This window comes from Giraffa tippelskirchi, chromosome 5 (genome assembly GCF_054371585.1).
Source record: "Giraffa tippelskirchi isolate mGirTip1 chromosome 5, T2T-mGirTip1v1.2.pri, whole genome shotgun sequence".
NCBI lineage: Eukaryota > Metazoa > Chordata > Mammalia > Artiodactyla > Giraffidae > Giraffa > Giraffa tippelskirchi.
Window position 1 is genome coordinate 122174543 of NC_137279.1, and position 16271 is coordinate 122190813.

The 16271-nt window shown below is 37.9% G+C and overlaps 1 protein-coding gene and 1 long non-coding RNA gene across 3 annotated transcripts in view; one reads left to right on the forward strand and one right to left on the reverse strand.

The window, feature by feature from the left end:
- Positions 1-486: 486 nt before the first annotated feature.
- The window catches only part of PLPPR4 (phospholipid phosphatase related 4), a 49706-nt gene continuing 33921 nt past the window's right edge, over positions 487-16271 (reverse strand). Inside the window, exons 3-7 of one of the 2 annotated variants that reach the window (XM_081493258.1) lie at positions 13021-13150; positions 10513-10708; positions 8695-8752; positions 7786-7959; positions 487-2630 (exon numbers count right to left, since the gene is read on the reverse strand). In XM_081493258.1, coding sequence (XP_081349384.1) covers positions 1302-2630; positions 7786-7959; positions 8695-8752; positions 10513-10708; positions 13021-13150 — 1887 coding nt within the window. In that variant the 3' untranslated portion in view covers positions 487-1301. The remainder of the gene's footprint in view (positions 2631-7785; positions 7960-8694; positions 8753-10512; positions 10709-13020; positions 13151-16271) is intronic. The other variant, XM_081493259.1, reaches the window with a different exon arrangement.
- Positions 11558-16271, forward strand: part of LOC145507208 (uncharacterized) — a 51379-nt gene continuing 46665 nt past the window's right edge. Inside the window, exon 1 of the long non-coding RNA XR_014054690.1 lies at positions 11558-11728. This is a non-coding gene — a long non-coding RNA (uncharacterized LOC145507208). The remainder of the gene's footprint in view (positions 11729-16271) is intronic.

Genomic DNA, 16271 nt, shown 5'->3' on the forward strand with positions numbered 1-16271 from the left:
GTTGAGCACAAAAACTGTGCCTATCTATTTTGAAGAAATACATTCTTAATGTATACTGTGAGATATTTTTACTTATCAATTTTCATTTTGTTTTTCAGATTCATCCCATTAGTATACAAATAACATTTTAGAGAAGATGGTAAAACCCAGCCACTGTGACTGTAATTAACTGGTTATCAGGATATCAAAAAATGTTAATAATCTGGAACAAATGAAAATTTTGGATTACTTAAATTAGAAATTTAAGCCAGCTGGCTGGAAACATCTAAGGTTAACATATGGTCAACACTTCTGGCAGTGTAACCCACAATGTCAAGTTTTGGTTCATATTTCTTGTTTATAAATTCACAGCGGTATATTTTGCTCAAGGAATATCAACTTATTTTTACATTAAAAATAGAACATATCTATAACACAAAAATTTAAATCAATAAATAAAGGAGAAGCCATAAAATGCAAAATATGATCACAGCAATTCCAAAAAACTCCAAAATAATATTTTTTAATTATGCAAATTTACTCACTAAAAACAGATTTTTCATTAGCAGTAACTTGAAATAAAAAGTAAGCAGCAAAAAGCTATGCAGAAAAGTACTGGTTATTCCCTTTCACTGAAAATATCCTTATAAATTTTTGTTGTTCAAAGCAAAATTTTGAAGAAATGTACAAAACCTTTTCATTTTTTGACTGTGACAGAGCCACTATAGAGAAGCTGCAGGGTGTCCTATTCTAACACAAAGAAGCCAACATCTTCTTAATAACAGTAGCATTTCTTTGACAAGGAATTGCACACCACTATTTCACAGCTAAATAGAAATTGAGAGTTTACACCATATATGTACTATAATAATCAGCACCACCCATATTGAGCTTTTGGTGCAGATTCTGCAAAATGAATATATAATACTGCATGGCCTCTGCTGTAGGGAAAACGTGTGTTCTGTATTCCCACAGCTAATTATAAAGAAATAACCCTAAAGTTGGCACATTCAGGAAGTACTATAGTATACACTGAAGGAAACCACTTTCTTTTGATATTGCCCTCTGCAAACGTTTTGCGTTTGAAGGTAGGTCTTAGGTCTTCACATTATCACACGAGTTAGGTTCTTGCATTGTGCTTTTCCCTTCCCTTGATGTGAAGTCTACAAGCTTGGGTGGAACAGTTCTCAAGAGTCAGTGAGTCGCGGGCTGATGGTGGATAATCTAGTTTGGTGAGAAGGTTCCCGATTCGCTGGAACAGAGCACTGGTAGAATCAACACGGGTCTCTCGGGGTGACCCAAGTGATTTGAATGACCATCACTCAATCCTTATAAGCCCGTGTGGGGGAGGTTCCTTTGTAGAAGATATTCCTCGTGTTTTCCGGGCTGTTGCTCCTTTCAGGGATTAAAATGATGTTGCCCTTTCTCCGCAGGGTGGAGTCGCGGGAGGAAGAAACAGACAGAGTCTCTGAACCGATTTCGCTGCCCTCTACCGGGGTGACGCGGATGGTAGTGATTCCGTGGTGGTGATGCTCACTGTTGTCAATGTTGCTTCTCTTTCTATCTCCGGAACCAAAACTGTCTTTCAGGGACTCACAGCTTTCGGAGTCCCTGTTGAGATCGTTGAGCTCGTACGTTTGGCGAAGGCTGCCCTTTTCAGGGGCTTTCCATTTCCAGGAGCCACTGCCTTCGCCTTCGGTGGACGGGATCTGTATGATGGGCCTGTTGTTCTCCGGGTGGGCCTCGACCCTCACGATCCCGCTGGGTTCGTGGTCTGTCAGGGTTTTGTAGCGGATGGAGCCGGTGCAGGAGACCGTGCTGCCTTCAGTGTTCTTGGGGCTGCTTTGGAGGACACCCTGCTGCTTGGACATGGCTATGACTTGCATGATGCGAGGCTGGCTGTTGCTTCTGTTACAAGCCACGGTCTTCTCCGCGGCTTTCAGCCACTTGGCCCGAGCAGAGCTGCTTTTGGGGGAGGTGCTTATGTTTTCCTGCGTCTCTTCAGGGATGTGTACTAACTGTGAGGACCCGGGGCGGGATTGAATGGACACTCTTGGTCCCCCAGGCATGCTATTGTTACACCCAGGGACGGTGCCAGGCTGGATCTTGAGGTACTGATTGCTGCTGGGAGCGTGGTGGTCTCCATTGACCCCCACCCTGGACGGCTCCGAGCTTGATCTCATTTCAATGGATCTGGGTGGTGACTGTCCGGGCTCGGTCTCTATAACCTGAAGAGACAGCTTCCGGCTTTCATTCTTATTCTTCCACTGGGTGAGGAGCTGCTTGGACCGAGCAGAATCCATCGAGGCATGAATGGTGGCGTTTCTTCTCACAGGGTCTTCCACGGATGGGGTGTTGGCTCTAGGCAAGGTATTGCTGAAGGTAACCATGTTCTCCTTCCCCATGGGGCTCCGTGGAGTGATGATTTCTACATCTGCATTGGCCCTTTTGAGGTTGGTCAAGGAGCTAGCATCTCTATGATTTCGGTTAAGGATGCCTTCAGTGTGAGCAATTCCGTCAGTGCTGCTACCATTTTTAGCAGATAAAACTCGGCTGGGGTCTTGATTGAGGTCTGTCAGAGACCTGAGAGCTTCTCTGTGCTGAAACACACTCTCCTCACTAGGCAGAAAATTCCCCACAGCATACAGACCCTAGTGTTGGGAGAAACAATAAACATCAGGCACTAGGAGACATAGTTACTGAGAGTTTGCCTTGGAGGATGTAGTGAGACACATAAAGATGTGTTCTCTATACACCACTGACTAACACAAATAACCAAAACTAAAAGTACAATTACTCAGGAAATAAGTGTAAGTTATATCATCAGCCACTGAACTAACTCTTCAGAACTACAAAGTCCATTATTTTTCATTATTAGTTGGATTTTCTCTCCTTTCTTCATCCCACCGGATGTTTTAGACAATCTTATCCTCTGTTTTGAGAAGAGAAGTCAGACAATGAGAGAAATAAGGGCATTCTTCTGTTTTTCTTCTTAAAATTTATTTTTCAATTAGATGAAAATTGCTTTACAATGTTGTGTTGGTGTCTGCCATGCAACACATGAATCAACAATCTCCTGTTTTTTCAAAGCAATTCATTTTTCTGGATTTATGAACTGCTTATTGAATGACACCTCAGATGGCTTAACTGATGCATTTTACTTTCCATTTTCAATCATACCTCATGATTGTATGAATGAAATCACACCATTCAATCATACCTGCATGTGGAAATGCAGAACAACAAATCATTCATAAAATATGACATAGGTTTTGTAGTGAGGTCAGAGACACATATCTTCGTAGCTGACAAGGAGCTCAGCCCTATGTGTGCAGCATTTTACAGAGTATTCTGGGAAGAGAGGGCAGAAACTGTCCCTACATTGGGTTCTAAGTTATTTTCCAACTAAAACCTGATCTTAAATTTTGAAAGTAATATTTGATCAACTCAGTATTATTACACTAAACTTAAGCTGAGTTTTATTTAATCTTGTCTTCATACTCAGGTGATCAAATTATTTTTTTAGATTTGGGGGATAAATATCTGATAAAGGCTAAAGATAAGATTCAGAATTTTTAACATTTTGACATGTAGAAGTTCTAATCCCTGCTGAATTTTCAGTTTTTGAGATGCTTAGTTTAGAGATAAGAGCCAGAAACAGATAACTATTTGTGTGTTAATCTCAACAGAAGGGAGCCACTGTCTAATTTTCAGATCAAACCAAAGGAATTCCACAGATGTGATATTTTATACAGTGCCTAACAATGAACAAGGGCATTGGCTTAGAATGGATAAATTAATAATTTCAGGGCAGAGTGTAAACAGGAGCAGAATAAAGTCAGGCTTCTTCTTCTCCAAGTATTTTAATTCCTGGCTAAAATCTTCTTCTAAATAATACCTATCTATGCTCTCACTACAAAAGTCTTCAGGGTAAACAGTCTCTACCTCATGTTGCATTAATAATTATATTTAAAATTATAAGTCGAGGACCATCTTCCACCAGACTGTATATCAGTTCAGTTCAGTCACTCAGTCATGTCCGACTCTTTGCGAACCCATGGACTGCAGCACACCAGGCCTCCCTGTCCATCACCAACTCCCGGAGTTTACCAAAACTCATGTCCAATGAGTCAGTGATGCCTTCCAACCATCTCATCCTCTGTCGTCGCCTTTTCCTCCCAACTTCAATCATTCCCAACATCAGGATCTTTTCCAATGAGTCAATTCTTTGCATCAGGTGGTCAAAGTATTGGAGTTTCAGCTTCAACCTCAGTCCTTCCAATGAACACTCAGGATGGATTTCCTTTAGGATGGACTGGTTGGATTTCCTTGCTGTCCAAGGGACTCTCAAGAGTCTTCTCCAACACCACAGTTCAAAAGCGTCAGTTCTTCAGTGCTCAGCTTTCCTTATAGTCCAACTCTCACATCCATACATGACTACTGGAAAAACCATAGCCTTGACTAGATGGAATTTTGTTGGCAAAGTAATGTCTCTGCTTTTTAATATGCTGTCTAGGTTCTTTTCTTCCAAGGAGTAAGCATCTTTTAATTTCATGGCTGCAATCACCATCTGCAGTGATTTTGGAGCCCAAGAAAATAAAGTCTCTCACTGTTTCATTGTTTCCCCATCTATTTGCCATGAAGTGATGGGACTGGATGCCATGATCTTAGTTTTCTGAATATTGAGCTTTAAGCCAACTTTTTCACTCTCCTCTTTCACTTTCATCAAGAGGCTCTTTAGTTCCTCTTCACTTTATGCCATAAGGGTAGTGTCATCTGCATATCTGAGGTTATTGATATCTCTCCCGGCAATCTTGATTCCAGCTTGTGCTTCATCCAGTCCAGCGTTTCTCATGATGTACTCTGCATAGAAGTTAAATAAGCAGGGTGACAATATACAGCCTTGATGTACTCATTATCGTATTTGGAACCCGTCTGTTGTTCCATGTCCAGATCTAACTGTTACTTCCTGACCTGCATACATATTTCTCAAGAGGCAGGTCAGGTGGTCTGGTATTCCCATCTCTTTCAGAATTTTCCACAGTTTATTGTGATCCACATAGTCAAAGGCTTTGGCATAGTCAATAAAGCAGAGGTAGATGTTTTTCTGGAACTCTCTTGCTTTTTCAATAATCCAGCGGATGTTGGCAATTTGATCTCTGGTTCCTCTGCCTTTTCTAAAACCAGCTTGAACATCTGGAAGTTGACGGTTCATGTATTGCTGAAGCCTGGCTTGGAGAATTTTGAGCATTACTTTACTAGCGTGTGAGATGAGTGCAATTGTGCAGTAGTTTGAGCATTATTTGGCATTACCTTTTTTTGGGTTGGAATGAAAACTGAACTTTTCCAGTCCTGTGGCCCCTGCTGAGTTTTCCAAATTTGCTGGCATATTGAGTGCAGCACTTTCACAGCATCATCTTTTAGGATTTGAAATAGCTCAACTGGAATTCCATCACCTCCACTAACTTTGTTCATAGTGATGCTTCCTAAAGCCCACTTGACTTCACATTCCAGGATATCTGGCTCTAGGTGAGTGATTACACCATCGTGATTATCTGGGTCATGAAGATCTTTTTTGTACAGTTCTTTCATGTATTCTTGCCACCTCTTCTTAATATGTTCTGCTTCTGTTAGGTCCATACCATTTCTGTCCTTTATTGAGCCCATCTTTGCATGAAATGTTTCCTTGGTATCTCTAATTTTCTTGAAGAGATCTCTAGTCTTTCCCATTCTATTGTTTTCTTCTATTTCTTTGCACTGATCACTGAGAAAGGCTTTCTTATCTCTCCTTGCTATTGTTTGCAACTCTGCATTCAAATGGGTATATCTTTCTTTTTCTCCTTTGCTTTTCACTTCTCTTCTTTTCACAGCTATAACCTCTACCTACATTGTTCAAAATTCAGTGCCCAGAACTCAGCTTAATAAATATAGTTGCTGGATTCCTTATTATGATATGAGGTAAATAGTTATTATCCTTATTTTATAGATGAAGAATCAGGCTTCTGAATGGCTACAAAATTGGCCAAATAGCAGAAGAACTGAGATTGGAGCTCAAACCCTTCAGACTCCAAGACACCATGAAAACCAGACATGTACAAAAGCAATGCATGAACTTGAGAGTGACAGTTCTCAGTCTTATTCTGTAACACCTGTTGCCAATGAACACCCCCGGGACAATCCAGGCTTATGCACAGATCCTGGCACACCGATTTTCATTTGATGCCTTTCTCCTTCACTGAAGAAAGTATGAGTAGGAAGTATGAGATCTGAAGTGACAATCCCGACTATGCCACTAGTATATAAAAATGAAAAAAATAAATCATTGCTCACTTTAGTATGTTTCCTGTTTTTGTAAGCATTTTTTTAATTAATGCTTTTCACAAGTATGCCAAGATCACAAGATTTAGAACTGCTCCAACATACAGTTAATTCTCTGTAGATCCTCTTAGTTTCTTTCATTATTGCCTTTTCCTCTGCATGCTGCTTGCATATTGGTGATTTCCTGGCTCCTTTTATTCTTAGGACCTGGCAATTTTATATACTCCCATAAATATAATGGTATTTCCACCTATAATGTCTGTCTGTGATTTTCAAATCTATCTCCCACCAGTCGTTGCTCCTTTAAGCTCCAGACCCAACTATTCAACTGCCTATTCATCTTTAAATTGAGCTTGTACACATCCATTCAGTCAGCTAATGAAGTCACCATTTGCCGATCTTCCAAACTAGAAATCTGGCCATTATCTCTCATTCACCCTCCACAAAGATTTGATCATTCATATGTCCATCTTTTTGCATATGTAGTTTCTTCAGCTTGAATGCCCTCCTCCTTTCTTTATCCTAAGAAACTCTCATGTTTTAAAAATATGAGTATAACTCTATGAAGCCTTCCTTAGCTTCCTTAGGCAGTTTGCTATCCTCAAAGTACTTTGTTTATACCCTATTTTGTCATTTAACATATTGTAACCATGTATACTTCTCTTAATCTTTGCAATGTAAACTCATAAATGATATATCTTATTTATCAGTGCTGTGATGATCAGTATAGTACCTGGCACAGATCAGATTTTGAATAAATGTAAAGTAATGAATGCATGAATGAAATGGACAATTTCAGTTCTGTTATGCTGAAGATATTTCCCTTAAAGGAAGATCAGGTTTGGAAATAAAAGTTGCTAAAGAATTCAATGGGACTTCTCAGGTGGCACAGTGGTAAAGAATCCACCTGCCAATGCAGGAGATGCAAGAGACGTGAGTTCAATTCCTGGGTTGGGAAGATACCCTGGAGGAGGCAATGGCAACTCAAGCCAGTATTCTTGCCTAGGAAATCCCATGGACAGAGGAGCCTAGTGGGCTATAGTTCACAGGGTTGCAAAGAGTCAGACATGACTGAGCACACACACACACAAAGAATTAAATATTAGCTGGATTATAGTTATATCCAGGTGCCACATTTGTGTTATTGGGGAAAGTATATAATTTTCCATTAAACTTCTATTCTCTTTAACTTATTTTCTTCATCTATAAAATTATACTAGTAACAGTAGTCCTTGACTTTTTTTGGTGGGAGAGTGATAAGGGAAAATGTGATAATCTTTCTAAAATCACCTTTTCTGGCCCAAGGTATGAGTTTAACAAATTATTTTACTGAAAGTAGAATATATGTGCTGGCTTAGAATGGAGAAGGAGTCAGGGATTTTCTTATAGATATAAACTATATTGGAAGTAAATTATTATGGTGCAAGACATTTTGTGCATATTTTCCTTTTTAAACTGTGCTTTGTTGAATAATAGTAAATTATTTACCAAGTACAGAGCAATTCCTCCTCCTATTAAAAAGCCACAGTAGACATCAACCGGGTGGTTCTTATACTGAGTTATCCGTGTTAGCCCACAGATGATTCCACAGATGATAAAGGTGAAGACCAAGAGAGGTTTCAGAAGCTTAGAGGAATCCGTTAGTGTGGAATTGAAGTACATCTTTAAACAATGAAAGAACTGGGGTAAGTATGTTTAAAAGGTCATTTTTTCTATTCAACTATAATCAAATAAAAGGGTAAACTCAAAAGTCAGATACACTCGATGTCAATTTTACTATTCCTTTCCCCCTGCTATGGCTAATTTCTGTACCTGAAATAAAAGGAATGCCTGACAAAATTCATCAAATAAATAACAGACCTCTTATGTGATTACAGAAAAGTTTGGAAAAAAATTAAAGCAGTAGAATTAGCCAGATAACTGGTTAGTCTCCATATTACTTGTCACTTAATTTCAATCTATTTTTTCACATAAAATATACTAAACTATTATATTAATAAGATATAGTGACAATTCATTGCAGAGCATTTATCAACTTACACTCACTTAGAATTTGCTGTTACATAATGATTGAAACGAAAGTGTGTGCTATGTATGTATATACTTCACACAATTCCTTCAGTTTTACAGTTTTTAACATTCATGTAGTTCACAATACTCTCTCATGAAGTATAATATGACATTAAAGAGATATGAGGCTAAATGAATATTATGACTGTGTCAAAAATTATCTTACTATTATATTGTTTACAGTAGCATCTAAATTCTATTTTTGATGCCACTCTACTCTTCTGTTATTACCCAGCTATAATATAATCTAATCAGTGTTTGGAGACAACACTCATTTCTCTGATTTTCTCTAGGACACAGTTTGATGAAAAAGACCCAGTTACTTACCGAAACGTACACAGCTGCAAAGGCAGCGAGGGTCGCATGTTGAGAAGGGAATGATTTTCTGCCAAAGGAAGAAGTCAAATTATGCCTTCTATTTCTGATACACTGCCAACAATCATCTCAAGAACACTGAGTGGTTAAAATGTTCAATTAAAAAGCGGCAAGGTAATAAGCAATAGCTTTAATTTCTGTTTGGTTTTCTGGAGAAAGATCTGAGTGATAAAATAAACACTGTTAATCACCATTAGTATTAAAGAAGAGTAGTGATATACTTTCCAATATAAAGTGTTAGCTTTCTAAGGGGCTTCTTTACACCATTGGAATGCTGCTTGAAAGTGGAAATGGAATGGAAAGCATTATAATTGTTTATTGGTATTATAATATGTCAGGTTAAAGTAAAAGCCTATAAAACCTAAGATTTTAATGCTTTTAAACTTTCTCTATTCTCCTAAATATACGGTTTCATTTACATAAATATTTAAAAGAATAATTATTTTCTCACAGTAGTGGGTCTAGAAGTGTTTTTTACACTTTAGAAAGCATACGGAAAAAAAATCCAATTTTAGCAAAATGTTTCTCTATCCCACTTTAAAATGACTATTATCTCAAGAATCACAAAGTATATTGCTTTGTTAAATAAGAAGCAAGGTGGAGGAGGCAGAACAAAGGATTGTGAAAGATAGAAGGAGAACAGAGATCTTTTAATGAATAAAAAATGGGAAAAAAATTTGTTTTTATTAATGACCTCCTAATTATTTGGTACCCAATAAAAGGGACACTATTCAACACAGACAAGATAATGTATAAAAATTGAGAAAGAATACAGAATATAGGTCTTAAATGTAAGTTCAAAATTTATTGAATTGAATGGACCATATGTATATAATTATATAATATCAGGTTCTGATTCTTCAAGTGTATTTAACTTATTTTTGCCCTTAAATCAATCTTTAGGAACTGACTGAATGAAGAATAAAATTCTTATATTAGTCTTTTGCTGCCTTCACCTTTCTGTAATTTATTTCTTTTGAACTTCTCTTGCCATCTAAGTTTCTTTCTTATTTTTATTGATTGAAAACAGTTTAATGCCTTAGTAGTTTCTTGAGCTTTTCAGTTTTTATTTTCTGAAATGCAAGGTCAGGAGCTGTACAGACATTCTGGGTTTATTCAAAGAAGACACATGCAATCCTAGATTCTATTTCTTTTAAAACTCTACCAAAAGGAAAATTCATATGATTTACTTTTTAATAAAATATGTAATGGAGCTAGAAATATCATATATAGTCTTATACTTAAGTCACTACATGACATACTGATTACAAGCCATGACTAACTGTAAACATCTAAAATACACCAATTTGTGATAACCTAAACCCATAATTCAATCCCTGGGTTGGGAAGATCCCCTGGAGAAGGAAGTGGCAACCCACTCCAGTACTCTTGCCTAGAAAATTCCATGGATGGAGGAGCCTGGTGGACTACAGTCCATGGGGTCACAAAGAGTCAGACACAGCTGAGCGACTTCACTTTCTTTCTTTCTAAACTCATAATTAGTATAGAGGAGATCATAGAACATGACTGGGATTTGGTGATATGAAGATGAGTGGAATGAATATGGGGCTGAAATTTGGAGAGAGAGGGAGTTGGAATGAGCCACCAATGGGTTTCTATGGTATCATCCCTAAAGAGATCACTGAATTGAAAAGAAAAATAAAATCCAAGTCATTGTGATTGAAAAGTGTATGCCTATGATGATACCCCAAGCTATTAATGAACAATGAAAACACCAACATGAAAGTTTTCATAATCTCCATTTCTAACCTGCCACTGTTGATAACTGTAAGGTCAGATCCTGAGCAAATATCTTCTACAATGTAGGAATTCTCTTTGCAAGACACATTCAGAGAGGTATAGTTTGGCTTGCACACAGTCAGAAAGTACGGTGCCTGGTAGCCTGTGGAGAGCTGGATGATGTCTGTGATAAGAGCTGTAGAGCAGAGTCCAAAGACATGAACACCTACAAGGAAAAGGAAAGAACCTGTTACCAAGCTAGCACTTGATGCCAATGTGGTGCCATCATCAATCTTGCATATTACACATTAACATGACAACTTTGACATCTACTGTGATCATTTTCTCTGGGTTTTTTTCAGGAAGATATTAAAGAAAATTTCTAAACTTCCAAACAGATGCTGAAGGCAATGAGTATCTCCAAAGTCCTCATTTGAAGGATTTTTGTCTGTTTGATTATATCAGGCCAACCCTTAATATTATTAACTGTAGGTCACTTGACAGATACCTGGAACACGTTAAGGTGACAACTGTGTGATTTGAAAAGGATTCAATATGGGGAATGAAGCAAAATTCAAAATCACTGTAAAGTGCTTAGCAGAATTGTGCTTCCAGGGCTCTCTCCCCAGTAGTTCCTCACCCCAGCCACAGTAGGCAAACCCTACGGGATTGGTTTCTGGTATGACTACCGACAGATGACTAGCATACCAGGAATGCTATTTAAAACAGAGAAAACAGCAAGCCAGCCCTATGGTGAAAACAATAATCATACAAGTACCAGGCTGTGGGAGGCTTCCTTCATTTTAGAATGCAGAAATGACATTCTTAAATCTCTTGATTAAATTCTTTCTTTTCTCTTCTGGGACCAGTTTGAAACCATAAACTGACAAACCCTGATGCAGGCTTGTACATTCAAGCTCCATTCTTGCTTCGAGTTCCCTGCCTGGTCTTATCCTTGGGAGTCTAGCCCACCTGCTCCCTCTACACCCTGGAGTCATTCTGACTTGAGAATCTGGATTCTGATTCATGATTTGCTCACAGAAATCATTGTGACAGGCAGCCAGGTAACCCGACAGTGTTCTCCTTCTGGCCTGGCCCCTTTTGCATTTTCCTTCTCTGCTTGTTGTCACCTAACAACCACTCTCCCAGTTCTTTCTCCACCCACTCACCTCAGATTCGTGACCCTGGACCTTTATTTCTACATTCTAATTCCTAGCAGCATGTAAGATCTTGGGGAAGAGTATAGGTAAGTGAGGAAACCTATCCATCTCTATGCCCCCAGGGCATGGGCGTGGTTGACTCTGGGACTGGATGCTCATAGTCATGAGGTTTTTCAGAGAGGTTATGTGCCCCTTTGCCACAGTATTGTGTTACATTAGGAAAACTTCCTCTGAGATCAGCTAGATGTCCTGAAGTTTTACTTCTTGGTCTTAGTTCACGATCCTGGTAAGGGGATTATTATTGCAGTACAGTCTTTGTGGAGCAAAAATGTGCCTTTCTTAGTGGGGCAGAGTCTAGGGCATGATTTAGACCGGATTTTTTTCTCCAGTGGAAGAGATGATGGTACTTAATTATCTATTAGGTATTAAATGAAGCTACCTATTCCTTCGAACTGAGAGGTTACAGGTGAAAATAACTTTTTACTGCTTTACTGGGAATTAATTAAAACATTCACAGTGGTGTGATGTACTGTGGCTTGACTTTTCAATTCAGTTAAAAAAAAAAAGGTCTGTGACTCAAATAATATTAAGATCCCTGGGATTCTCCAGGTAAGAACACTGGAGTGGGTTGCCATTTCCTTCTCCAATGCATGAAAGGAAAAGTGAAAGTTAAGTCGCTCAGTCGTGTCTGACTCTTAGCGACCCCATGGACTGCAGCCTACCAGGCTCCTCCATCCATGGGATTTTCCAGGCAAGGTACTGGGTTGCCATTGCCTTCTCCTAATATTAAGATAGTCACATGCTAATCAGAAGAGATGAAGGCTTAGATGCTGATTTGACTCTGATACAAGCCTATGGATTTTCTGTAGGTCTCATAAAAATCGGAGGTAGAGTTAGATGATATAACCAACGAAAAATAGCCTTGATGCTGTGCTGCATTCCATGGACAGTAATTTCCAGATGAAAACACCACAGGACAGTTGAAATGGAATCACTGATGCAGCTAAAGTAATTTCTGAAGGGTTATTCATTTATATTGGTCTGCTGATATTTATTCTCCATTTTAAAAAATGAACCCAGATCCAAGAAATCATTTTAAAGTAAATTCATGATTCTACCAGAGCTAAGACAAAAATAAACTGAAATGCATGGCATGTTGGCTCTCACAACAAGGAATATAACTATAAATAACACATTGTGGATACAAAGCTTAAATTAGGGTGTTTTTAACAGTTGTTTTTTTTTTTTGTATAATGTAAAATTCATCATGTACCTGACATTATACATCTAAATTACAGCTTTAAAGACAATATCTGTAATTAAATAAAACATTTCTATTTGAAAAACATTTTCTTTTTTTGTGGTTTCCCACACCCACCAACGAATCTGACGGCTCTTCTAAGGAAAGAGTTGAAGTTGCAGCCTCCAGCATTAATGTTGGGCTCCAGGCCAACCCCATTCCTTCTTTTGGACAGGCAACAGTAGAGGATTCCTTCCCCTACCATAATCTGCAAAGACAAGAGGGTGTTCAAAATGGATTCAATGGGTGCAGATGAATTATATAAGTTATCTCTTAAGTATGTATGCTCAGTTGCTCAGTTGTGTCTGACTCCTCTGAGACCCCTGTACTGTAGCCCGCTAGGCTCCTCTGTTCATGGGATTTTCCAGGCAAGAATACTGGAGTGAGTTGCCATTTCCTCCTATGGGAGAAGTTATCTCTTAACATGCCATCAATTAAATTAAGTAAAGATGTAACTTTTGTAGGCACTTTAGAGATGGGAGGATTTCTCCTGAGTATTTGAGGAAGCAGTGAGAAGTAATCAGGACATTGTTAACTAGTGTTGTTGGATCTTCTGTGCTTCTACACACTGGTCAAAATTGTGATAGCATCCTGGCATTGCAATGTGGTTGCAGCACCCAGACTTTGGCCCTAGGCCCAATAATCCCCAGTGTTACCTAACTGATTAATCACATGGTGACTGATTCTGCTCTGACGCTTAGAATCTTGACATTTTATCCTTAAAACCATGAAAACAAGATGCCTGAGGAGAGAATAAAATAACTACCAGAGTTAGAATCAGGAATATTTTATTAGCATATTATTTCAATAAAATAATTTGGGATTGAGCAGAAGGATCGCCCATGTAAGGCAGACATGAAAGTAGAAAGGTTCTATCTTAAGCAGAGCTATCTGCTAAAATTTTCTGTGATGATGGACATATTTTCTGCCTTGTCCAATATGGTAGCCACTACTGAGCACTTGAAATAGCACTGTTGGTTACTGAGCACTTGAAATTTTTTTTGCTACTGCAATTGAGGAGCTGAAGTTTTAATTTCATTTCATTGTACTTAGTTAATTATTTAAAATGTAAATCAATCAGATTTAAAATGAAATAGCCACATGTGGCTAGTGACTATCTTATTGAAGAATGTAGATTATAACAGAATCTATCTAGGTAAGCAGTAACATTTGGATGAAAATGCTCCAGGACAACTGAAATAGAATTTGATGTGGTTAATTTCTGAAAAGTTATCCATTCATACTGAGTAATGCTGAGTAATGGTGGTTTGGCAGTAAAGAATCCTCCTGCAATGCAGGAGACTGCCTACAATGTAGGAGACATGGGTTCAATTCCTGGGTAGGGAAGGTCCCCTGGAGAAGGAAATGGCAACCCCACTCCAGTTGCTTGGGAAATCCCATGGACAAAGGAGTCTGGTAGGCTATAGTCCATGGGGTCCAAGAATCAGACACAACTTAGCGACTATACCACCACCACTACCGGTGAGTAATACGTCTTAAGAATGAAATATTTAGAAAATGTGTTTTCAGTGAACAGAGGACCATACTTATGATAAGGAAGAGCACATTTGCTGTTGGATTCTAAGACACAGGACATCAGTGAAAAAACTCAATACATTTGGGCATCATTTCCTTTAAGAACTTTCCCTTGAAATCGCTTACTATATCCTAAATTGAATCATGTCCCCTTCAATGTGGCTCCCTTAGTATCTTGTCCTTCCCTCTAGCATAGCTTATTTCTCACTTGACTGTGACCCTCTGTGGGAAAACCATCTTTTTTTTATTCTCACTATCTAGTACAGTGCCCTGCATTGTGGGGTTTGCTTTTGTTACCTTCACTGTGGGATTCTCATTGGCTAATTACCTTGGGCATTTGGGCTGGTAGTTATTAGGAAAAGCAAGACTTGAATTAATGTGGTTTTTTAATGCAAAAAATCAAATATTTGGAGTTACTGTGCCTCAGAGATTATTGTGAAATTAGAATCAGTATGGCTAAAAATGTAGAACTGAGAAACTGGGAACGGGCAGTCCCTTAGATATAAGTGATCATGTCACTTTAAAGATTATCACCGTGACTGGGAGCTGAAATATATTTTCCAAGGGAAAGTTCCCAGTTCTCAACACCTACTTAACATTTATTTTTTTAAAGTACTTAAATTTATGATTTTTAAAACTCATGACTAAGTCTATGACCTTCTTCTTCAAATGTTCTGTCTGATATATTTAGTTCCATATGGTGTGTGTACAATTATAAAGAACCTTTACTTGTATAAAAATAATTTTCTTAATAAAACTCTACCAATAACCTTACAAGCGTGAAACTTTTGTGGCATACACTGATAAACTCCTTTATGGATAATTACATAAATAATCAGAAGGAATTTTTTTCAAATCATTGAATACTAAGTTAATTATACTTTTTGAAAAATATCATACTACATTATCACTTCAAGTTAGACCTAGAAACACAAAAGATTCTATAATATTCTGCACAGATAGATGTGACATGCTGTACCATGCAAAGCAGAATAATGTCATGGTTATCCCAAATTCATCATTTCAAGAAAATTAACCACTCATTTCTGAACTGTGTCCTGAAGTGCACTGAGAGACTCATTTCATTTTCATTTCTTTAATAATAATTCTGTGAATAATTTTGTTTCTTTTTAATATACATATAAATAGTGATTCACATATTATCCAAGAATGCTAAAGTATGTAAGAATTTATTTGCTTAGTGTCATTAGGGAAATGCTTCTTGTCATATAACACAGCAGTCATTATCTCAAGTGACCTTGAAATTTCAAGAGTTTTAATTTATTTGCTTAATAAGCTCAAAACTCATATGTCAGGAAAGTGCTTTCACACCCTGGTTTGATTATGGATGGAGGTTTCTTGTCAGTATTTTGACATCGTCCAACTCTCCCACTCTCTAAGGAGCACATTAATTTTCTCTTCACACTACTATTCATTTAACCTTGACCTACATGTCACTGTATGCATTTTCAAAATGATTTAATTTGCTTTAAAGATAGAATTCCCCTCAGGGAAAGGATAGATGTTTCCTGATGTATTTTCAAATATGCCTGCTTGTCTCCCTGTTCTGAATGACACGCTGTTGTGATGCAATATGGTTTCAAGTATTAGGTGTTAACAACAAAATTATTTGTTGCTATTGTCATTTGAAAATAGAAAACAGTATATGACAAGTATCTTCTCACAATATTCTGTTTATGCCATACACAATCCTGAAAAGAAACAATACCATTTTGTGCATGTCAGATATCATGGACAGGTTTTTGAAAGAGATTCTAAAGTGACTGTTTCAG